The sequence below is a fragment of the Schistocerca serialis genome, chromosome 1, assembly GCF_023864345.2.
Source record: "Schistocerca serialis cubense isolate TAMUIC-IGC-003099 chromosome 1, iqSchSeri2.2, whole genome shotgun sequence".
NCBI lineage: Eukaryota > Metazoa > Arthropoda > Insecta > Orthoptera > Acrididae > Schistocerca > Schistocerca serialis.
The window spans coordinates 630,323,245-630,349,991 of NC_064638.1; the positions used below are offsets into that span (position 1 = coordinate 630,323,245).

Below are 26,747 nucleotides of genomic sequence, written 5' to 3' on the forward strand. Positions count from 1 at the left end.
ATTTGTGTGTAACAGATATATTCTAAGTTACAGAAGATAGTAAGAGAAATAAATATATCATTTTTTATAATTTTGTTATGCTACTGTTCATAAACCGAAAGAGTTGACAAAATAAGGTTGACTTAGCTGAAATTCCTAACATATTTAAACAACGAATACCTTGAAATTATCCTATCTGAAACTACTTTGGCTCATTCTGGACATGACCTGTAGAATGTATGTTGTGGTCTTCAATCCAAAGACTGGTTTGATGCAGTTCTCCATGCTAGTTTAGTCTGTGTATGTAACCACTGCAATGTATATCCATTTACACCTGTGCACTGTAGTCAAGTTTTGGTCTCCTCCTACAATTTTTACCTTCCACTCTTGTTTCTGTTGTTAAGTTGATGATTTGCTGATGTCTCAGTATGTGTCTTATCAAGTGATTCTTTTTTAAGTGAAATCTCCTAATATCATAAAACATAATACTTTATTATCTAACAACTGTTGTGAGAGTGAAAATTGGCATTTGACTGTCAATGAGTCTTACGAGCAGTACGATAATGGGGTAAACGTGTAGACTTGTTCCAGATGTCTGTAGCTAGTTCTTGGCCTATTCCAATTTGTGGCTGCAAGTATTGAACACTATGGCAACAAGCTGACAGGTGACTGAAGCCTGTTTGATCAGCTTTGCAGGAAACATTCATATGTAGGACACACCATGTGTGGTGTAACTATGATGGGTAATGCATCAGTGACACCTATTTGTGATCATCTCATATGAGCAAATCTTGCAAGTTTACATTTACACATTCAACAGAATGAGTCACTCAAGGCTTGTCCTATTATTCTATGACCGACGAAGTTGTCAAGTTAGTGTAAAGAGCATTCTCACCTATCTATCATCCTCAGTTACATAGTTTAGGTTATGGTCCAACTTCACCACTAAACTCAACTAGGCACAACAAAAAGGCTGTCAGAAAATGAGCTTTCAGCCAATAAGGCCTTCTTCGAAAATAGGCACCAGACACACACACACACACACACACACACACACACACACACACGCAAATCACACACACACGGCAACAGTCTCTGGCCGCTGAAGCCACTGTCTGGCTTCAGTAGCCCGAGATTGTGGTCGTTTGTGTGTGAGTTGCGTTTGCGTGTGTGTGTGTGTGTGTGTGTGTGTGTGTGTGTGTGTGTGTGTGTGTTCGTGCGTGCGTATATATGTGTGTGTGTGTGTGTGTGTGTGTGTGTGTGTGTGTGTGTGTGTGTATTTTTGATCTCCAGTGGAGCACACATAGGACATCATCGGATGACAATTCCATCTTTATTGACAAACAGCATTAACTGTTCCTCTATTGACCGACCAAGTGCAACAGATATGGAACTCCATGCCACAAACTAACATCCAGCACCTATACAACACAATGCATGTATGTTTGCATGCTTGCATTCAATATTTTGGTGGTTACTGCAGTTATTAATATACCAAAATTTCACATTTGCAATTTTTTATCTTACACTTATATTAATCTCCAATCTTCCAATGTTAATCATTTCAATATGGTAGCTAGACAAATATATTCCCAAAATTTCATTACTATACATTAATTACTTTTTTGTGTTGTGATTTTTTTCTGTCAGTGTATTTCATACTTCAAGGACACTAATTTAGAAAAGGAGGCATTTGCTTTACAGATCAATTGATTTTAATAATTATGGTAGTCATCATTTTTCTGAAACTGCAGTAGTCAAACAATATGCATATTTGCATTCCTATATCTGTCTGCACATTTTTGTTTGCAGGTTACATCACCTATCAGACTTGGTATGAGTTAGCTTATTGTGGCTACATTTTATTTGTTATAATTATAAATTGAATACCTTTCAGCACAAAATTTTTATATGTTTGTGACTTGTTACAACATATAAAATAATGGAAATGGAAAGACTGCAGCCCTTCAATAAAATATCTTGCAGATAAGCCTAGTATAAATGATATCCTGTTTCTTTCCTTTAAACTCACTTTCTTCATGCTCTTCCTTTCCTGCTTTGCTGCACTCCATTTATTACTTGTACGTCTTCTATTCTGTGAATATGTGAAGGCAGTTCAGAATGAATCATAAATCAAGTCACTGTGTTCTTCAGTCTGTGTGAGCATCCACCCATAAAACAGTTTTTAATGTTCAGAACTTTCTGTGACTGTCGCATACAACAGCTTAGTCATTGGCATTACATGTTCAAAATGTTTTAGCCAAAGGTTGCTTTTGTTCCACACGCATGTCAAACATCTTCAGCTGTATACTAAAAATACCTTACGTACCTTCCTATGAATTAAATAAAAATGCAATAAAAGCTTTGTGGATTCCTTACCATGTCAATCTGTAGGGTGTCCACAATGTTTTGGGAGAAATGTTCTCACCTCAAATTTTCAGAGTGACTTTGTCACACAGTGGAAGGAGAGAATGTGCATCCTGAAATTCCACGGACACCTCACGGATTGACGCAACTGATAATGTGAGAATATTTCATTGCATTGATGTATCACTAAAAACTTCGCCTAAATGAATATATTTGGAGGATCAGTAAAGAAGGGATAAATAGAAGACAGGAGATGAAAATAAAGTTGAAATTTTATTGAATTTATTAATTTGTGCAAGCTGTGTCTTCAGTAATTTTCTTCCAATTCAATTTCTCATCAATGCACACACCCAGAAATTTTGAGTCTTCTGCCTTAGCAGCAGACTTCTGTTCATATTCTATGTTTATCAATGGTGTTATGCTGTTTACTGTACAGAATTGTATAAACTGTGTTTTCTCATAATTCAGTGAGAGTCCATTTGCAGAGAACCTCTTAATAATTTTCTGAAAGGCATTTTTTTGCAATTTCCTCAGCTGATTCTTGCTGGTTGGGTGTGATTACTGTACTTGTATCATGAGCAAAAAGAACTAGCTTTGCATCTTCATGAATATAGAGTGGCAAATTGTTGATGTATAAGGGACCCAAGACTGAACCCTGTGAGCCTTGTGGGACACCATACTTGATACCTCCGCAGTTAGAGGACTACTGGTTTTTGCATGCTATCTGTACCGTTAATTTCAACCTTCTGCATTCTTCCAGTTTTGTGCACTGTCCCACTCATACCACAATACTTAAGCTTATCTAGGAGAAATTCATGATTCACTCAGTCATAATCCTTTGAGACATCACAAAATATCCCAATGGGTGATGTTTAGATATTCAAAGCATTTAATATTTGATCAGTGGAAGCAGATATAGCATTTTCTGTTGGAAAGCCTTTCTGAAAGCCAAATTGACATTTTGTTAGTACTTCATTTTTTTCAAATACATGATGCTACTCTTGAATACATTACTTTTTAAAGAATTTTGGATAAAGCTGTCAGAAGTGAGTTTGGGTGGTAGTCATTAGCATCAGATCAATCCCCTTTTTTATGCAATGGTTTAACAGTAGCGCATTTCAGTCTATCTGGAAAAAAGTCCTGTTTCAGGGAGCTATTACATATGTGGCGGAGAATCCTACTTATTTGTTGGGAACAAGCTTTTAGTTCTCTGTTGGAAATGCCATAAATTCCATGTGGGCTTTTACTTTTGAGTGAATTTATTATTTTCCTAATTTCAGGAGGAGAGGTGGGTTGAATTTCAGTTTTATCAAATTGCATAGGTACTGCCTCTTCCATATACTGCCTTGCATTTTCTAATGAACAGCTGGAGTCTTATTTAAAAAATGATTATTAAAAATGTTTTCTACTTCTTACTTATTGTTAACAAAATTTTCATTATATTTGATAGAAATACAGTCTTCCTGTGGTCTCGGTTGCCCTGTTTCCCTTTTAACAATATTCCAAATTGTTTTAATTTTATTATCAGATGTGCTAATCTCAGACATAATGCACTTACTCCTGGACTTTTTAATAACTTCTCTTAATACATTGCAATAGTTTTTATAATGTTTCTCTGTTTTGGGATCATTACTCCTCCTAGCTATAAGATACATTTCCTTTTTCCGTTTACAAAATATTTTTATCCCTTTAGTAAGACATGGCTTTTTGCATGGTTTCTTAGAATTATATTTCACTGTTCTCTTACGGAAACGTTTTTCAAATATACTCACAAAGGTATCATGAAATAGATTAAATTTTAAATTAGCATCTTGTTCCCTGTACACCTCATCCCAGTCTAACTGTTGCAAGCTTTCCCTAAAATTTTGAATGGTTAAATTGTTAATTGAATGCACTATTTTGGGAGGACTGTTTCACATTACTATATGGAGCTATATCATATACTGTAACTAACTGTAAATCATGATCAGACAGACCATTCTTAACAGGAAAAGTTTTTATTTGATTAAATTTATCTTGGTCTATGAATACATTATCCATCAGTGTGCTGCCTTCCTGTACCACCCTAGCAGGAAAATCAATAACTGATATCAGATTAAAAGAACCAAGAAATACTCCAAGGTCAAGATTTATATCAGACTCTTTCAGAAAACCTACACTGAAATCCCCACAGACAATAATTTGCTTTCCTCTGTCTGATAGATACCGCAATAAAGAATCCAAGTTTTTCAAAAATATTTGAAAATTTCCCAATGGGGACCCATACACGGCTACAATTATAAAAGTGCCATTATTTAGTTTAAGCTCACATGCATATGCTTCTGTATGTTGCTCTATGCAATTTATTTTAGTTTCCAAATTTTTCACACTATGACAGATTTTAACATATATGGCAACTCCTCCTCTCTCCATAGTGTCGCTACTTACATGTGCTGAAAACTTATATCCACCTACATTTTCCATTTCCATACCTGTGACTGTATGATGTTCAGACAGGCATAGTACACCTATTCCACCCTCAGTTTCTAAGTCTTCTAAACAAACAAGAAGCTCATCTACTTTGTTTTTTAATCCCTTGATATTGTAATGCAATATATTAACATTATTTTTCACTGTGTTTTTATGTGACTCTTGTGACATACTAACATTATTTTTCACTGTACTGTAGTGAGAATCATGTGATATTTTCACATCTCTAGTACCCACCTGTCTGAACTTCTCATTAAGCTTAATTTCAATCAATGTAGGATGATTGGACACTGATCTTAGCCTACAAAAAGTACTCCCATGAGTTTCAGTGCCCCCCCCCCACCCCCTTAAAGATTTTGCTATCATCATAGCCAGTTTACCCTTTTCTTTCCTATTGAGATGCAGGTCATGTCTTGTGAAGTCCCACCTACGCACTAATACCATCAACAGGAACCAAATCTATGCCTGACAAAGTAGCTGCCCGAAGCAGCTGATCTAGCTCCATATTGACTCTCCTGACAGAGCTGTTCAGTTGGGGCTGATCATACTGCAAGAAAGCAGGAACCTAGCCAACATTTGTATCACTCATTGCAGATGCTTTTTTTACCAGGTCACGCTCAATATTGTAGCCCTGATCCCTATCAGTACAGTTTCCTGCTCCACCCACTACCATAACATGATCCTGCTTTGTAAAACTCTTGCACAATGATCCTACGTCCTCTATCACTTGGCTAAAACATGCACTGGGCTTGAAAATACTTGTGACCTGGTACCTGTCACCTAATTTTTCCTGCAAGATTTGGCCCACACGTCTTCCATGGCTACTACCTAACAACAGAACATTCTTCCTAATTTCTACTTTTTTTCAACAGTTGGTTTCCTAGTAAAAGTCTGTTGAGTGCTGACTACACTTATATCTACTTGAGCCTATTCCTTAGTTGACTAAGGTAGCAAAGCAAATCTGTTGTTTGTGCCAATGATGAAACTGTCAGGTATTGTTTTCTTTCTGTGGTCCCTGTTACTTGCTACCACTTCCCACCTGTCTTCACCCTTCTCCCCCATTAACCTCAACAGTTCCTCCCTAGCACTATGCAGTTCAGCCTGAAGGGCTCTAATCTTCCCTTCCTGTTCCACTATTTTCCTATCCCTTGAACATTATCTGCAATACCATGGAAGAGACCCATTTACTTCCCCGATTCCCATGCCACTACATTCAGCCCAGTGTAACCATCTGTCACTACAGCTGCACAGAACCCCAGAACTGACTTTCCTATGGCAGCTCAAACACTTCTCACTCATGGTTGTTTACAATATTTTCACAAAATTTATCTAGGCAATAACAGTAATATTCTATTAACTGCAGGTCACAAGAGTCACTAAAGTTATGTGGAAGACCAATATATGTGTATACTCTTAATATAGTAACTTAATGCAAACTAATGTTAAAAAATCAAAACTTGTATACCCGAAAAATTAGGCCTAAGATCATTTATGCGTGATATGTACTTTATGCATTTTGAAAGGAAATAAAAGATAGAACTTAAAACCTTTAATTCCCTGAGTACGTTTACACAACTTCCCTCACTTTCTAAAGTCCACTTCCTTCCTCTTTCGCCAGTACTCCTTTATCCATTGGCTCACTCGTGCACGTTCTTCTGCTGAGAATACTCTTGTTCTTCCTCGTTTTGTCCTCGAAGAAATCCTTCACCTCCGCAACCTTTTTCTTAAAGATTTGCCTGTCACAATTTCTTCTGCCATGATCCCACATTTTTCTAGATCCCAGTGCACTTCTTTCACCCATGGAACTTGTGTCTTCCTGTTCTCCTGGAAGAGAAGAATCTTGTTGGCGAGCCTCTCTGATTCCATACTTTTAATATGTCCATAGAAAGACAGTTTATATCTTATTATAAATGATTTTTGTCTTAATTTCAAACTTGTTCCACTCAGTTCTTCCATTTGTTGTGAAAGTCGGTTGTGCTAGAAGCAGTAAGTATAATGCCTTCAGCAAAACAAATGTGGCTCAGGTATGTTGCATTAATGTGCATTGCTTCTCCTTTTTGCCAGTTTAAGCTATCTGAAAAATTCACTTAGGACTGTTAAGAATAATTTTTCGTATATGGATCCTCTTTACTTCACTTCTTTATCAGTTCTGTTCCTGTTTCCATTTCTTTATATTTTTATTGCACTCACTTGTCTCTTTTACCAAATTTTTGTTGTATCTTTTCACACACTATTGAAATCATTTTTAAATGATTTTCGTAAATTCAGTATATTCTCTCATGTTCTTATTATGATTTACTTAAAACTCTTACATCCTCTTTCATAGTTGCCCTATTCTATTTGAGATTTTTTATCTTTTTCTTTCTTGGTACATCTGTTTTTGTGGTAGTGCATATGTTAAATAATTGGCATTTTCGTCTATTCATGTATATCTTCATTCTGTAAGATGTAGAATTTGATGTTTAATTTAATATAGTGTATTTCACTGTTCATAATAAATATTCATAATCTACATTTCTGACACTCTGTTTGGAGAGTATGTTTCTTTCAACTTTTGTTTCTACTTTTTATTCTGCATCTTATAAGTTTATGATCATTTGCAATTTGAAAGTTGTTAAGGACTGGCAATTACTGTGAAATATGTTCATTGTTTTATAAAATATAGGTTATTTCATTTTTGCATGTTTGCATCTTTTGAAGTCTATTTGGTTTATTTTGGAAAAATGTCTTGAGGACAGATGTATTCTTCTTCCTCGCAAATTCTTTTATCACTATCCCATATTTATTTTTTCTTTCATTGTTACTTTCCACTCTTGATAATCTCGTGTTTTATTCAGTACCTATTTCCAGCACTGAGTCCTGAAATGATTTATATGAGTTTGATATGTTAGAGAAAATAATGTTGGTAGGGTCTGTAAATCAACTAATTGAAGGAATAAATGTAACTCACCATTTACTTGGTGATGAGCACATAAAGCAAGATTGAAAACACTCATAAACATTTGGGCAATGTCCTTCTTCAGTGTTAATTTACCAACATAAACACACATTCATACACACACAAAGCTATGTTGTCCCAGCTGGCTGCATTGTCCCATTGCTGCGGCCCTGCTGGGGTGAGCGATAGTGTCAGTTGGAGCGAAGAGAAGACAACGAAGTGGGGAGGGCAAGAAAGGGGCGGAGATAAGAAATATGGACAGGTAGCAGTGTGAGGCAAGGTATGAGATAGCCAGTTAGCTGTGAAGATGGACATTGTTGGAAAGTTCAGCAATATTTACAATCCTGTTTATGTGCTCGTCAACATCTCTACACCTTTGCTGTGTTAATGGCTATTTTCCTCTTCCATTATTTGTATTGCACCCACTACATTCAAATCTGCATCTATAGTGTGCAAACCAGTGTGAGGGCTATGGCAGAAGCATTTTGTTGTAGAGGGGCATGTTATGTACGGGCATGTGGTAGGAGAACTACAGTTAAAGTGTATCTAAAAATAGCAGATATACACAAAATAACAAAATTTTCAATCGAATTTTTTTACTAATTGCAGGTGTATACATTTGTTAAGAATATTACGATGTGTAGTAACAGTTACTGAACAGTAGTTGATGCTATCTTTTGGTGAACTAACTGTGACAAAAATACAATGAAAAATGCTGACTTAAGATAAAAGATTTGAAGTCACATATACTTTTCCTGCTCAGTGTGTTTACAATAAGAGGGAAGTATTATGCTGACAGTATATCATGGCAGTCAGGAGTGACCATAAACAAATGAGAACTGGGACTGCCTGAGGGGTGAGGAGCAGTGTGGGATAATAAGCCCTGCCTCCCTCTTGAAGGGCTGCCATCCTATGTCTGTGTTCTGTGCTTCCACAGAAGCAGAACTAATGTAAAGATCATAGGATTTGCTAATTACTTTGTTGTGGTGAGAGATGCATTTGAATCTCTTTATGCTATTAGTCTTTTTACTCATCTGAAAATGAGAAAAGAAAACAAGCACTCCACAAGACAACGTAAATTGGAGTATACAAATTATTCTTTAGTGGCTACTGTGCAGTTGTTTGCAGTGGGTGGCAGTGCTGGTTTAGCCTAAACCTCTACTAATATCTTACGCAACCACTGTTCAAAACACTCCCCACCCAAAACTGCCATGATATAGTGACCGCTTAATAATAATAAATAATTGTACAGAGTCAAAATTCAATAGACGTGAAGTAACTGAGGTAGTGGCTTGAGGAGACTGGTGATAATAGAGAAAGTGAACTGATAACCACCCAATAAATAAAGAAAAACATTTTAACAAAAGAATTTATATTATGTGTCAATTCCGTTTGTAAACAAAATTTTGTAGAATAAAGTGGCATGAAAACCAATATTCTGATTGCACTTCCTGCCAACAATTTTGACTTAGTTCAAGAGTAAACCAATAGAAGCAGCCAATCCAAGGAATGTGATAGGGAAAGACAGAACCCCTTCACTCCCCAGTAAAAGGAAAAGTAAAAGAAAATATCAGACTCACAACTTAGGAATAAATAACAAAGAAATAATATTCTCTCCTGCTGACTCCTCTACACCTGTGCTATGATGAATGGTTAGGCTGCAGACTTGCGTTCACAGTCATTATTCTAAGTGCAGTACTGATAGTGATGAATGCTCACTTTGATTTTACATTGCATAAATACAGATTTTGTTATAGTTATGAGAATTTGTTGTTGTTATTGCGTATTGCTTTTAAATCAGCTGCATGGCACAAAATATCTTAGAAATTATGCTAAACCAATGTACTTATCACTGGTACATATAAATTATCATCATTCTCATAGGCATATGAGGTATGTTACAAGAGGGAGTGACAGCAATCTAGAATTGGATTGAGGAGGAGGTGGAGTTTGACAGTAACAAATTGTGACTTCTGCCATGAAGGACTGAACCTTACTAGTTACACACCTGACATTTTGTCTTGTAGCTTTTCATGTTTGATATATTCACTGTGCTGTGGAAAGTCATTGTGGTAACAGACATTCAGCTTCATTGTTATGGACTGTAATGAACTTTCTACACAAGAATCATCTGATTAATATAATTATTACATGGAATCTGATTTAACTCAATCAAGTGCACTAATTCAATATGATACAGACCCAATTAATGAATGGAAGTCTTTGAGGAGTACTGCACCTTATTGTTTCATCAGCTACACACAGTTCATTGGCATATCCAGGAAGAAATGAACGGATATTCCTACCCTGACCCACAGATGTTCTGTTAGGTTTGTATAATGTGAACATATTTTTAGCCCACTGTTCAAAATGCTGCTGAGACTATAAACCCATATAATTTTCACTATGAAGTGTTCTACCAGCAAATACAATTATTTTGGCATAACATGAGCTACATTAGTGCATGGAGAATCATTCTGAAGGAAGAAAAGAAGATTACAGTTTGACATTTCATCAACAATGAGCTCACTAGACATTAAGCACAAGTGTGGATTGGTGAAGGATGCAGAATAAGTTCAGCCTTGTCCTTGTCAGAGAAACCATCCCAGTATTTGCTGAAAAAGAATAAGGGCAACTACATAAAACCTAAATATGGATGGCTGTATAGAAATTTGAATCACTGTTCTTCCAAATGTGAGTACAGTGTGTTACAGCTGTACCACATCACTCAGTGAATTGTGAGCAATCTTTCATAGCATATTTCTTCAGCTGTAATGTGTGGAAGCACAGAAAAACCAGTCCATGCTCTTGAGAACATGATTCCATACAGCTGTGAAACCACCATCAGGCTGCATAATGTTTTATCGAAAATTTAAATTCCATGGCTTCAAAGGATCTACACCGGATCTGAATCTGAATAGCAGCTCAAAACTCCATGTGCTGCAATTTGACTGACTATGAGAAATTTCCAGTTTTCTGTCGCCAATGAATTACTTCAGCTATTAAGATTGCTTTTTGTGCTACAGCCACAACATAGGCTTCCTGGTGAGTCTTTTACTCCCATACCCCATGGGTAGAAGTCTGTGTGGATGGGTCTCCCATCCACATCCACTAGTCCCTCATCTGCACCTATGGATATTTCAAGTTTTCATAATTTTTAATATGTATGAGAAGCTTGTACTTAGACTGAATTATTGTCACCCAACTTTAACATGTTATACTACCTAGTTATACTGTTTTATTCTACCTCACAATTATATTTTAACAAATTCAAATTCATATATCTGTGTTTGGTGTAAGGCCACAATTTTATATTAATACTGATATATAGTTACCGTGCATTAGTGTGCATGAAAGTGTCCATATTCTCAATTTTATTTACTCTTTTTCAATAACATTAACTCTGCTGCAAACTTTTGCATTGACCAAGAATAGTGGAAAGTTCACATGTCTCAAATGGCCAGATATGTCTTTGGAAAAATGCTCTACAGATTGCCATACATTAAGGACCCCTGCATCACAAAATTGATATGATGGAGGGAAAACAGTAGCAGCTGGAATGTAAAAAGGAAATCAGCCTTTAGCAAAATGTGTACCTTGCAAACTTTCCAAGAACACTTGCAGTTTTCAATTAACCTTACAACCAGGATGTGGTGCTGCTTCATGGACACATTTACTTTACTAACCTTTTATAGTATTGACATTCATCTAACACTTAACAATGAAGGTCCATTCGCGTGAATGGACACAGGCAGACAGTGTTTGTTGGTAATGAGGATCACCCTGTGGCTAAACATGCCTTGGTGCACGGCCCGCACATCTTGGCACAGTGTTACACCGTCCGGGTTATCTGGATACTTCCCACCAACACCAACCTATCCGAACTCCGGAGATGGGAATTTGCTCTTCAATATATCCTCTCTTCCCGTTACCCACCAGGCCTCAATCTCCGCTAATTTCAAGTTGCCGCCACTCATACCTCACCTGTCATTCAACATCATCTTTGCCTCTGCACTTCCGCCTCGACTGACATCTCTGCCCAAACTCTTTGTCTTTAAATATGTCTGCTTGTGTCTGTATATGTGTGGATGGATATGTGTGTGTGTGTGTGCGAGTGTATACCCGTCCTTTTTTCCCCCTAAGGTAAGTCTTTCCGCTCCCGGGATTGGAATGACTCCTTACCCTCTCCCTTAAAACCCACTTCCTTTCGTCTTTCCCTCTCCTTCCCTCTTTCCTGACGAAGCAACTGTTTGTTGCGAAGGCTAGAATTTTGTGTGTATGTTTGTGTTTGTTTGTGTGTCTATCGACCTGCCAGCGCTTTTGTTCGGTAAGTCACATCATCTTTGTTTTTAGATATACTTAACAATGAAGGATTTACAAGTGGATATATGCATCAATGCAGACTATTATCCTCAAATACAATTACTACTACTACTGGTATCTGCAGATATACGTACATCTGGGCACATCTGTATCTGCGGATACTATTAATTGCTTGTTGTCCTAGCAGAGACACATCACATTTATCAGCATGGCACATCAGTTGCTTTTTGGTATAATTTGCAGTCACTGTGGATTGTTTTTCTAAGTCATTGTTTTTATGATTTGTGAATACAGATCTGGCTGACAAATGTACTTTGAATGGTGACTGGTGATGCCACCAGCTCTGCAATACTATTGGTTATGCTCAATATATGTAGACATTATAAATGGGATATTGTATTTATTTGGCATTGCAAATTATGTGGGTTAATGCAGTTTTGTCGGGAGGAGTACAGTTTATCATTAATTTATGTAAACTAATTACTGAGGTGGGTGTTTACCTATGCAAGCTATTAAAGCCATTAGATGCTGTATACTGGGAGTTTCAGGAGGAGTTGGCGTATTTTAAAAGATTATGTATAGCCATGTGTTCTGTTTGCAATGTTTTTCAAAATCCAAGACAATGAAGGTGATAATAAATTAACATATTGTTACTTGTATTTATTGTCCATTTCTTTTCACAACTCATCAACCTTAATGCATTTTGCCATTACTTTATTGGCAAAAAGAAATTCTTTTTAATTTAGTCAAGCGAACAAACATTCCTCTAGTGCAGTAATGTAGAGAGCCAGAATTTGGCTGAGCAGCAACAACATTTCAGTGCATCTGAAGTCTGGGCATGTTTATTTTTTGGGTGCAGCATACATTGCAACATTGATGTCAATACTGTTTACTGATGAAAGACAAAAGATATCAATAGTTGTCAGACCTTTTTATGAATATTTATATTGTTATTATCCATCTAATTAAAATTGCAATATATTGTATATTATTCAGGAGGTAAAAAAGTTCAGCAGAATCTGTTGCCTGGCAATAAATAAAATGTTCAACAAATTAAAAAAGATATTTAAAAATTATCATAAATATATACTTTTTGAATCTACTCATAGCAGCTAAACTTCTATTGGATAAATGGTCATCTTCACCACTGCAGACTTACATCTGGTTGCACTTTCTATATTTTCCCAGTTTATCAAATCATCAAACACTCACATAATAGTAATTTAAAAATTTAGCAACACCTCTTATCCATTCCATAAACATTGTCTCAAAAATACTTCAACAAACCTCTTGGCAGTCAATTTGCGTGATCATATACACCTCTCTCTCTCTCTCTCTCTCTCTCTCTCTCTCTCTCTCTGTGTCTGTCTCCCTCCCTCCCCATCCGTCTCCCCCCCCTCCCCCCCTCTCTCTAGTATTGTTATGTATAATACATAAGAGCAGGTAATGCACTCCCTTTTATACTTACCTGTTACCTACGTTCAGTTATACTGCACTGATATACAAAAAGGGAAACTTTGCATATTTAGGTGCTCTAGGTGAACGGGCAACACTAAACAATGGTGGAATTTCAGCCCCATGTAATCCAGCCACCATGTACATTTTTTTCTTCCAGAAGTACTTTGTATATTTGGTGTTGCCACATTGATTCATCCTGGAAATAACTTTTGTTTGTCCATTGCTATGTATTTTCTTTGTTTCTCATCCATCCTGATTCCACCTGGTTAGGTGTTTAATATTAATGGTACAACAGTGATATCTGGAATTTCATATTTCCGTACTACATATGTACAAATGGACTGAAATATGTCTGTCAAGAGTTCAAGTAATTGCTTGTGTGTATATTTCTTTTATATATTTTCTTTGAGACTAGGGTCTAACTTTCTGCTGTATGTGTGAAGACATGAAATAAACCTTCAGTTGCAAAATTTGCTAGCTATTAATGGATTTTAAATATCGTTGTTTAGAACCACTTTTATTGTTTAGTGTCATTTGTGTATTTAAGAAAGGAAAATCTCTTTTTACAATGTTAGTTTGTATTACAATTAATATGAAATTCTGAATGTAACAATTAACATAGTAACTCTTATGATTTTTTATGAGAGCTGCAGTGACTTTGTGTCTTGATGTGATCAATATTTTTTTATCCTGTCTCTCACCTTTGTGTGTACAAGTTTGATAAAGTAATTGTCATTTACATTTGTAAATAGTGTTATTGCTGTAACTGTTTCATAATTTGTTTTACTGTATGCTTCTTATGCATTTCTGCAGGTGTAAAATGGAAATACGGGGGTTTTGATAATAACAACATTTCGTGTCCTTACTGTCATCGTCAATTTGGCTACAGAGGAAACTTGACAATCCATATACGTGATGTACACAGTCACCAAGGACCTCATATATGTCCTCACTGTGGCAAGAAAATGAAGAACAAGAGTAGTTTACGAACTCATCTATACAGACAGCACAATAAGGATTTAACTGAGCCATCAAGTTGTAAAAAGAATGAAACTACATCAAATGAATTGATATAATGACCTTGGCACCTTTTCTGTAACAGGATGTTTTTATAGAAGAAACTGTAAAATACTGCCTAGCCAAAATTTTGAGAACAACATATCATTTAATCAAGTGCTTTTGCCAATTTCCCTTTGTCTGGAGGCAGCTGTAGGAAGCATTTTTTTGTAATCTTCAGTTTCACATTGATATAGTTGGAGTATGTAGATGAGTATGATGTGTGGAACTGTTTGTATTTAGTAGATACAAAATTATCATCACAAAATTGCAGGAAATTTTTAACTCTGTGGTAACCCCAAATATGTACTTATTTTTTAGTTGCCATAGTAATCAGAGCATTCATAGTATCTTACCATAAAATCTGTTGCATTCTGACTTTTTTATATTTATATTCTCTTGATCATTGTATTATTTCCTTTGATGTTAAATGAAATTAATTAAACTGTGATTCTTTTTTTAATTACATTGTTTTTTTTTTCTTTTTACATAAAGGCTACTGCATTACAACTTTATTTCGTAATCCTGTGACACTTCCTCAAGGATTAATATGAAGATAGGTGACATTCTTCACTGTCAGGTCTTAGTGAACTTGCTCACTTCTCAGAAAATTTGAGCCTCTTAATCGTTCAAATGCAGGGCATGGCGTGGGAACTTCCTTATTTAAAAAAAAAAAAAAAAAAAAAAATCATTAATCAGGAAGTATTAGAAACACCAATTTAATTTTTTTTTCACAAAGAGTAACATCTAAAGTTTTGTTCCATTAAGTTTTGAAAATGAATATCTTGAAGATGGCCTCCATTCTGCTTGATGCATTTGGAGAGTCGAAATCAGAAGTTTCGGTCCACTTTTTCTGACATGTCTCTGTTGATCTCGGCAATAGCAACACGAATATTGTTCCGTAGCTCAGCTAGGGTCTGCGGACAATTGGTATACACCAAGGATTTGAGATAGCCCCATAAGAAACAGTCACATGGCACTAAATCTGGCGAGCGTGCTGGCCACTGGATATTGCCCCTCAAAGAGATGAGATGATTGGGGAACTGTTCACACAACATGATCATCGATGTTCATGACGTGTGAGCTGTGGTGCCATCTTGTTGGAACCAGACATTACCCACATCCATTTCTTCAAGTTCAAGAAGAAAAAAAACTGTTCAATCATCTGAACATAATGCTCAGAACACCACTGCCTTATCATTCTCTTCAAAAACCATGGGCGAATAATGCCAACTTTAGATAGACCACACCAAACATTCACATGTTCTATATGCTCATGAAGTTCTCGGGTGTTCGGGCCACTCAAATACTGCATCATATGTTGTTTATTCACACAGCAAGACAAATGAAAATGTGCCTTGTTGCTGAAGAACAGTAAGGCGTCATGAGGCAGTTCATTGATCAAGGCTTCACACACATTTTTTCATGAAAAAAAAAAACACGTGGATGAAGTGTCTGCACTACTGATAGCTTATATGGATGAAACTTCAACTCTTCATGAAGAATTTGTCTCACTGTGCATTCAGAAATTGCAAGGGCAGCTGCATGGTTGTGTGCAGATCGCTTGGGGTAATTCAAAATCGACATCCTTACCCTCTCTATGTTGTCAGGCATTCTGGTCATTCTTGAAAGTCCTGGTTTCTTTTTCTGCACACTTCCAGTATCCATAATGGTGTCTACCCACATATCGATTGATTTTCCATCAGGCACATGACCCGCAGGTGTGATGTTGAATTGTTTCCTGAATGCATGCTGAGTTCTGATGACCAAACATCTATTTGAAAAGTAGGCCGCAATGCACACACGCGCTCCTCTCTTGCCCACTACATGATTGCTACTGAACTAATCTTAAAAAAGACATTAAGTCTCGCACTTTTGATTGCACTGCATTTCAAATAAGGAAGTTCCTGTGCCACACCCTATACAACAATATGACATAGGGCAAATCTAGGCATAATTAAGTTAAGAAAATCAATCCCCTACCAGTTTTCAAATTAAGATTTCAAAACCCACTTATTCACCAGAGATCTGCTATTTTGTTTGAAGAATAATAAAAGAAATAAATGTGATTTTAAAATTTTAGAAATGTTACATTATTTAATAAAAAAGCAAAAGTTTAAAACACAAATTTGATCTAATATCTGCTGATGAAGTTAAATGAGTTGAAGCCTCTAGTGCATTCATCTTCAATGCAAAAAAGCTTACACACAGCAAGAAGAGTAAAAACTACTGGTATGGAATCAAAAAGTAAATGATGAGCTGAAAATAGGTAGGGGTCTGGTTAAGATATGTGTGCTAGCTGTTCATTAAGTATAAGAGAATGGAAAACCAAAAAGTGTGTCAAACTTACAAGAATTATGTAGAAAAAGAGTGAAACAAGAGAAAAATAAAATTAGCTTTTTAGATCTGCTGAAAATAAGTCATGTGCCCAACATTATTAATGATAGGCAAAAACAACATAACATCCCTTCTTTGTGTTGCTATTGAAACATGCTGTTTCTTCTTATGTCCCAACATTATCTTTTTTCTTTCTTTTATATTTTATTTTTTGTATTTTCAGTTAATGCTGCTATTTGTTTAATGATGTTAAGCGTTTCCTTTGCCTTTGTATTGCAATGTTTTGTTTTAATTTTACCCGTGTATTGTAACACATTCTCTTGTGTCAAAATTTCACACTTCTTTCCATACTTGGAATTTTGTGCTAAGGAATGTAATACATTGGTTGGGATATTGAACTGAGTATGGGAAGGAGCAGGATTCTGATGCAATCAGCTATCCAGATTTAGGTTATTTGTGGCTCCTCTCCATCACTTGAAGTGAATGTGGAGTTTCTGCAGCAAGAACACTGCTGACTTCCTTTCCTGTCTTTTGCATTTTGAACTAGTGCTATGTTTCTAATAATCTCAACATTGACACCATAGGCGCTACCGATTAATGTGACTTGCAGCATTTTCTGAGCTGCACCTCAGTTCTGTACCATTAAACTTGTATGTTGCAAGTATTGCATAACATGATTTCCCCTCTGCTGACAAGATGGGACTTGTGTTTTAGTGTTAATAAAACTGAATAGAAGAGAGTCATGACATGCAGTTTCATAAGCCACCTCAGTTGTTTTATCAGTGTAGGAGTGCAAGGAGCTATAGACAATGGCAGATTTGTTAATGGTGTTTCTTTAGCAAAGAAGAAATTTTTTGCGATATATTGAACTCAAAAGTTATTACCAATTGCAAAAAATTGTGAAAGAGCATATAAAATGGCTTAGTGATAATTCCTTTTTGGAACAACAGCAACGTGACGTGGAACCCTAAGCGTGGCCCAGAAATTCAGGATCTTCCTGTGGCAGAAGATATAATTCTGCCTGAAAGTGCAGTGTAGATTTTCTTTTGGAAATAATGGCTGCAGTAAAAAATGGAGTGTCAGCTTGGTCAAATTTTCCAAGTGTTTTGTTTTACTTTGAACAGCCTACACCAAAGAAGCAGAGTACACAGAATTTTTCACTCTGCGGTGGAGTGTGCACTGATATGAAAGTTCCTGGTGGATTAAAAGTGTGTGCCAGACCAAGACTTGAAATTAGGACCTTTGCCTTTTGCAGGCGAGTGCTCTACAAACTGAACTACTCAAAGAAAAACTCATGACCCGTCCTCACAGCTTTACTTCTTACATTTGCAGAATAGTATACATTTATTGATACTATCATGGCAGTTGACTGCATATTTATGCCAGTCAAAAACTGATTGCAAAATAAATAGGTTTCAACAGATTGATCACACAGTAATGTGTCATAATTAATAACTGTTTCAGACAGTGTTTTCAATTCTCCAACCAAAAATGAAATTGACTATATAGGGAAGACTTTGGTTAATTTATTGTGTATGTTCCTGCACAAAGTGGCTGAACATATTGAAGAAAGTAAACTTCAAAGTCATGGAAGTAAACAAAGATAGGATGGAAAAAGAAGCAGTAGCAGATGGTTTGTTGGTTGCATAATGTATTAGAGCAAGAGAGAAAACAAACAAAGAAGATGCAAAACAATGAATGACTCATGGAGATCTGTACTGAATGACTCAAGAAAGTGTGATGTAAGCATGGTCACTGTTTTCTTACAGAAGAAATATGTATTTTGATTCTTAATTCACTCTTCATTATTGTAAAATAAAGTATACTTCCAGAAAAAGTAAAATAATACAAACAGTTACCATGTACAATGTGTATTTGTATTCCTCCTTGAGTTTTACATGTGTATCACATCTTATTGCAATTTGCTCTACCCTTCTTGCACTGCATGGACTATCAGGAATTTGAGCATTTTCAACATATGTGCTACAGTCACAGTCAATCCCATCACCTCTTCATTCTAGTTCTCTAATGTCTTCTCTTTCTATCATTTCTACTGGTGTCATAGGTTGTATGTTACGAATCAAATCTATATCCACCCCATTTAGAAGTCATTTACTGGTAATGGTCCTAGTAAATCAAAACTAACCACAAAGGTGGATTACTTTCAGTACGCAACAGAGCTTAAACCTCTTTTTCTGCAGTTTCATTTCTTACTTGCCTGTCATTTTCTCATTTGCTTTGTCTTCATCTTACTCTTCATTCTTAAAACTAGTTTCATTTTTTTAAGACTTGATATTATCTTGGTGATACTCCAAATTCAGTACACTGCACTTCTATTATTTTCTCCATCACAATATTTTTCTTTGTGAGTCCAGGAATTACGTTTTGTTGAAAATGTCACTGGGATGTATGTGTTTAAAAGTCGGGTTCTCTTCTGTGATCAAAGGACATGCACTAGTGAGTCGTGTCAAACCTATTGAGGTGAAATGATCAATAGTTTACTTAGTCACCATATAGTCAGGTAAGATCAGGTCAAAGCACCTTTCCAATTTCCAATGATACAGTGTAGTAAAGAGAGGAAGTTGTTATTTACCGATAGGTAAATCACTATACATCAAACATATTATGATGGCCATCCTTTGGTTTTCCATTTTCTCATATTGTTTTCAAAGAATTGAAGATTTGTCCAAAAACCCAATCTTTCTTTTATCATAAGCTGCTCTCTTTTGGTTTCTTCATGATTTCAAATAATGAAACACTTATGTTATTGAAAGTGAATAATTAATAGTAGTTTAATGGCCTAGTGGTAACCATTTTTGGAAAAACCCATTGCAGGCTCTACTTGACATTATTGTAAGTACACTCAGAATCTAAATTAAATCAACTGGTTCAGATTTTGAAGCCAGTTTCTCCCAATGAAGAGTATTTTCTCATTCTAATATATCACCTTAGTCAGATTTTGTGCTGCTCTTGGTACTTCAGTTTTGTAACTTTGAGGTAACAAACCTTTATATCATCACTAAAAGCTCTTTTGCTTTTATTGGCTTTTTATTATTTTACTTTTGAGTTGTAATATTTTATTGTAAATCGACATTGAATTTGGAAAGTAATGAATGTGTATTGAAAAGCCAAGGCAAACATTGTTGTGTTATAATTGTGATTTTCATTGAAAGAGATATGCTTTTCCTTTTAAACGGTATATGATGAAATTTTAATAAACCATTCTCAAATATTAAATCATTCCAAACAAAACACAAGAATGTAACAATGTAATGCAGGATAAATAATGGATGTGTATAGGTGCTTTCTGTCTACCAGATATTCGCAACAGGGGATGCACACTTTTGAAAATTGAGTAACAGAATGCTGACCAGTTACTGACAAATTTCTAAATGTAGAACAGAATTTTTCTGTCTGTGGAATTGGTAACTTCAGTTACTTAACAATCTGCTTAACTTTGAACAAGTATTCCCCCTTCTAAATAGTGTAATATCTTCCTAAACCATAGTTACAAAAATACTTCAGATTTATAAGTGAGTGCCCTAGAAAATGTATGTGTGAAAGATGTGGAAAATGAGATGTAATGACTCAACCATAGGTACACTTGTATGAGTATTAAGAATATTTTGAACAAATTTTGAGTGATTACCAACTATTGGGTGTATAAGTGGTTGCATAATATTTAAAAGTTTTGTTCTGTTAAGAAACTGCAGATATGATCTTTGTTACTATGGTACACTGCCTTGTGCTTCAACTGCCAGTGGTTCTTGAGATGACAGGAAACCAGAGAGCTGAAAGTGGAGAAAATACATTTATTATTTTAATATTATAAATCTAACATTAGTACAAGTATTTGTAAATGTGTGAGTGTGATTTGTACCAGAATGGAAATTTCATATTATGATGCAAATGTAATGATAGAATCATGACCAGCAAAGAAATCCACAACATAATTTATATCAAATCAGGAAAATGTTTTTTAATGAGGCTGAGCTGATAAATCTGACAAATTTCTGTGAAATAGTGGGAAATTTTGTTAAACAGCACAACTGTTGTGAAGTGTTACTCTTATAATAGTACTGTTCAAACATTCAAAAGATGCCATGTGCTGTTATTTACAACTACATTACATTATTGGCATCATATATTTCTTAGAAATGGACAAAGACAAGTTCAATACACCGACAATATGTTCTTAACAAAAGGAAAAAAAATGGAAAGTAGTGTAGTTACAAACTGTGTTTATGAAAATCCATAGAAATCTGTGACTGCCTTCATTACAGTTTATTTCTGAATAAATTAGTTTAAATTGTGTCACAAGACCCAGTGTCATATGAAAATTAAAGATTTGACTTGTCATATATATCTTTTTGAAGTTTCTTCAGAAGAAATAACCAACATACTCAATATCTTCGCAATAGAAAACACTAAGATCAATTATTTAACTGGATAGATAAAAAATCTACTCACCAAATGGTGGAAGAACACAGACTTAGAAGACAGTTGTAATCAGCAAGCTTTCGGAGCCAGTAGATCCTTCTTCAGGCAGAAGGGTTGAAGATGAAGCAAGAGGGGTGAAGGAAAAGGACTGGAGAGGTCTAGGGAAAGGCGTAGACTTCAAGAAAGTCACCCAGAACCACAGGTCAGGGGAGACTTACCGTATGGGATGAGAAGGAAAGATTAATTAGATTGTTAAGATAGTAGGCTTATCATTTTTGTAACAGAGAATTTCTGTAGACATACTTGATTATAAGTGAAAGTAAGGTTGCAAAGTTGTTAGCACACTGAACTTGCATTCAGGAGTGCGGCTCAAATTCCCATGTGGCCACAGGGGATAAGGATAATGATGTAGTGCTCCCTTTCAATATCCTTTCATATCCTAATGACCTCTTTATTATTATTATTATTATTATTATTATTATTATTATTATTATTATAGGGAGGGGAGAGACGAGAGTCTGATATGCAGTTACAAAAAATGCTGTGTCTTAAAATTACTTTATGCTTATGTTACAGACAATAATGCTTTATTAGTGTACATGAGACATAGTTTTACTGAATATAGTGGAACTAAGGAAAATAAAAAAGCCAAGGAAACATGTAGTAGAAATCTCTTAACTTTAGCAACTGGAAAACAAGAAATATCACCCTGCAGCTGACCGGTTTAGTCTCAGATATATATGTTCTGTGGTTTTAATGTATTATGAACTGCAAAAGATTATCATTGTGTAAAGTAAAGAAGAAGCAAAGTTTTTAAGAAGCTGAGATATTGGCAGAAGAGGAGTGTGGGCTGACCACCTTCTGAATACTAAATTACAATAAAGGAAATGTCCTAATTTTGTAAACAAACATTGTTAGATTTGGAAACATTGTATTTGTTTTTGTGAGCAATTCTGCATTAAACACATTAGAATACACACACACCATAACAATACATGAATTAAAAGGTGATTTTCTTTCTTGGTACAGTTTTGTTTTATTGTTCTTGCCTTGTTGCCAACTTTCTGTTTGTGGGTGTATTCTGCAGCGGAATAACTTATAATATGTGATATTACATTATTCATGTGTAAACATTGTTTCCTGTTGTTGCTAAATGAACAAGTAGCATTTGAGCACATTATATGTGGCATGATTTTTACTCATTTGTGGATTTAATAGTGTGTGTGTTATAAGCAAATATCATAGGATGGAGTAGTTAGCTTAATCAAATGTCAAAAAATTTACTGAGAATGAATGATGCATGAAATGCTGGGTTATGAGCATGTTGCATAGCAATTGTTTTTTACTGCAAAATAAGTAGTAGTATATACTTCCTCTGTGTATTCCACACATACAGAAATCATAAAGATGGAGACTGATATTTTTATGGATAAGCTCTTGTAACAGTGAAAGAATTGGATCAGTTTTATCATGACAATATTTTGTGTGGTGCACAGTGCCTTTGTTCTGCTAGTATATTCAGATTATCAAAGTACGTGGTTAAATCACCATATCCTCATCATGGATGATTTATTGCCAATACCAGTACCAAGATTTTCTGTCTTGTTTAGCAATTAAAGATCATTACAGGTCACAGTAGATAATTACATTCAGATCTTCTTTTTTTTCCAGATCTTCTGTGGTATAATGGTGTTATGAGACAGATCAGATGCCCCTTGTGTGGAAGACTATTTACATACAGGTGGAATCTTACAATCCACATGCGTGATGCACATACTCAGCAAGGGCCATTTACATGTAAAGAGTGTGGTCGGGTAGTAAAAAATAAGAGCTGTTTGCGGATGCATGTGTATCGATATCATAACAAAGATAATGTGAACCGGAAAAGATTTCTAATGCCACAAGCAGAAGAACAATGTAGACTGCAATATGATAAAGTTGTAGGCAGTGGCAACAAATGAAGACCAGCAAAAAGTTTAATATTTCTACAATAATGTTGTATGCTTGTATTTAAAAATATGTGTGTATGTGTCCAATATATAAACAAAATGTGTGTGTGTGTATGTGTGTGTGTGTGTGTGTGCGTGTGTGTGTGTGTGTGTGTGTGTGTGTGTGCGAGAGAGAGAGAGAGTAGAGAGGGAAAAAATATAGACTAGAGGGGGAAGAATGAACTCCCATAATATAGCAATAGTGTAATAGAACCGTCACATAGATGACAATAGATTTTGTAAAATGAAATTAAATCTTTAGCTTCCATGAGCAGTTTTAGATTCAAAATACTCAGTGCAAATCAAATATTTGTTCACAACTGTAGATTTATTTTTTGTTTTCGTGTCATAGAAAAAAAGTACCTGAAGAAAATAAATACAACAGAAAAATGCCCTATATGGTGTGTAACAAATGCACACATTACTTCTAATGAAACACACAGTAGAAGGGCTGGTCGTGTATTGAATGCTTAGCATGAGGTGTGAGATTTGACAGAAACAACAAAGGGAATCCTTGGCTAAAGAATAACTAACAACAGTACAAAAAAAAATCAGAATTAAAATTCTGTTTTATGAATTAGGAGGAGGGAATGCCATTGATATTTTAAAAAGAAAATAGTATTTCTCCTATTAGTAACAGAAGTATTTTTAATTAGTTTTTGTTTATGTTTTAATTACTGATCATAACATCTTACTGGCACTATCTTTTTTCTGTTTATTTCTGCTGAAAGGTATATCTTTGCTTGTAATAAAACATATTATGCTTATATAAGTAGTATCTACTTGTATATGAGATACAGTATTTCTAAGATAATATTCCCTTCCTTTATTTATATAATATGAAGACAGTTAAGACTCATGTAATATATTTAAATTTACCATTCAGTGATAATAGCACAGTACAAGTTGGAAAGCTTTAGTGTCCCATTGACAGTGAACCCATCGAAGATAGCTATAAATTTAAGAATGACTTCTACGGGAGTGGCAAAAGGCACAAGATCCACATTGATAATAAAGAGAGTTCAAATCCCCATCTTGCTTTGTCATAAATCAGTTTTGGTGAATGATATAATTGTCCTTTGACTTGGACATGGCCAATCTTCCTATGCACTCGTTACCATAAGCTTATGCTCTGTCTTAATTATCTTGTCATTGTAAAAATAAATCCTAACTTCATTTTCCCTTCCTTATACAAAAATGTACATAATTGTAAATCACTTATTCATTGGCTGTTGAAAGAAGTTAAAATTGAAAATGTATGTTATTTTCTGAAAAGTGCATCAAGCACTTGGGATTTTCTAATTTTGGAAAAGTTGAATTCGCCTATAGCCAATAGACATATATTTTTCTTATCTGAATAATTCATCAAAGTATTCCACTCATATGTTATTGGTAAATTAGAATTGCGTGTAGAGGGTAAAAAGGGAGAGGAGAGGGGTATTGACAGCATGCAGGAGAGCGAAATACTACAGAGGGTGTGGGCAGATAACTAGAGATGGAACCAGCAACTGTAGACATGAGATAGATGGAGTACAGAACCACTTTTGGTGAAGGGATTGGTGTAAAAGCTCTACAAGAGACTGAAGAAGTTTGGCTTATATCTTAGAGTGAACAGAAAAAGAAATGACATCAAAGCTATGGTTAAGGTAAACATAATGAGTAATAATACTAAAACACTTTTTGTCCCTCATGTATATACTCATTTCCAAAATATCTTAACCGTTCCTTTCTCATTTCACTTTCACAACACCCAGTTCTTGTCTTACATGAGGTATCACATTCCTTGCTTTTCTAATCCCTTTATTTAACTTCTTACGACTCTGTCCATCTTCTTTTCACCATCATTCTCTCTAGAGACATTGTTCCCTTTCTTTTTTCATGAACTACAAGCTTCTTGCCATGCCCATGTCCTCTTTCAGTTACCTGTCATTTTCATGATAGACTACCATTTCAAGTTATCCATCACATCATTACTCTGATATTGTTTGTAAATGTGTGTGTGTGTCAAGAACTGAAATGCTCTTCTTCAAAGTGTCCAAACCTTGCCATCAAACTGACACATTGTTATGCAGATAGGGTCCATGTCAGCACATATGTGTTGTGAACTCCCAAAGTGTCTTTGATATATATATGATGATTTTCATTTAAAATTCCATAGATAGAGATGACAGATGTAAAAATAACAGAAAGGATCAAAAATGTGAGGGTAGATCACTAGTTTCATTTATAATTCCTATAACTCCATCTTAGCTCAGTGAATTGCAAAAATTTTGATTGGCTCAACAGGGTGATAGAAAACCACTGGAGAGAGACTAAGTCATGCTATTTCATCACCCACCCAAAGTTCCATGAAATTTGTTGGATAATCTTGGCTGCAGACAGATCTTTCTGCCTTGTTCCATAAATGCTCAGTTGATTTGCTGGACAATTGTGCTAAATTTTCTAGAATGTCCATGAAACCTATCTTGAAGCTTACTTTCCTTGGATTGGGCACATATGTATTAAGTTCAATATGTTCATGCCATTCTTTAACCAAGTGAGTCAGGTCTGCACATCAAAAAGAAATTGTGATATTGTATCACCAATGTTGTCTTATGACTTGCATCTTGTCAGTGTGCATTGTCTCCACAAACCAAAGATACTGATGCTGATTTAGAATTTTGAGTTTTTGTACATTAAGTAGTTTGTTTAAAACCTGTGTGGATATGGAGATATGGAGAATACAACGTGAGGGCGGGAGGGGGTTGTACAGAATTGTTTCTTCTATTGCCTTTTTACCATTCATCTCTGCGTTCATTCCCTTAAGTTCAAACAAGAGAAGCTGCAACTAGAAGCTCTTTAATAATGTAAGAAAATAACAATATTTTGTGTGTGATTTGTTACAGTCATGTTCACGTGTTAGTAAAACCGTGCCTCTTACAATGGTAAAAACTGAGTCTGAGTCATCGTAGATCTTAGACATACAGTTTACCCTTCATTGCAGTTTAGTTGATGATTGTGTGGCTTGATCTGTGTTATATTTTGTGCATACAATTCACCAGACATGAATTATATCAAATTTTGTTTCTGTTCTTACGAAAGGGTCTCTCCAGAGAAGCTAGACAAGTTTATCCATCATTTATTGTATGTACTGATATGTAATGTTGACTTATGTTATTAACATGCTTATAGTTGTATGTATCATTACTCTCAAGTGGTGATATCAGACATCATGAATGTGCTTCATTTCTATAGAGCTCTTGAGAAAAGTAGTTCTTTACTCATTCTGAGTAATAAATAGGTACCATATTTTTAGTGCACCGAAGTCTACATGTAACTGATTGAGCAGAATGACACATAAGTCAAGAAGCTGAGCTCGCATTCTGGAAGAGCGGAGTCCAAATCTCCATCTA

At 35.4% G+C, this 26,747-nt stretch overlaps 1 protein-coding gene across 2 annotated transcripts in view; it reads left to right on the forward strand.

The window, feature by feature from the left end:
* The window catches only part of LOC126478532 (broad-complex core protein isoforms 1/2/3/4/5-like), a 352,226-nt gene that overhangs the window by 320,950 nt on the left and 4,529 nt on the right, over positions 1-26,747 (forward strand). The window contains exon 6 of one of the 2 annotated variants that reach the window (XM_050103708.1): positions 14,348-14,963. The exons of the other annotated variant lie outside the window; for it this stretch is intronic. Coding sequence (XP_049959665.1) covers positions 14,348-14,610 — 263 coding nt within the window. The 3' untranslated portion in view covers positions 14,611-14,963. Of the gene's footprint in view, positions 1-14,347; positions 14,964-26,747 lie in introns of those variants that run through there. 2 annotated transcript variants of the gene reach the window in all.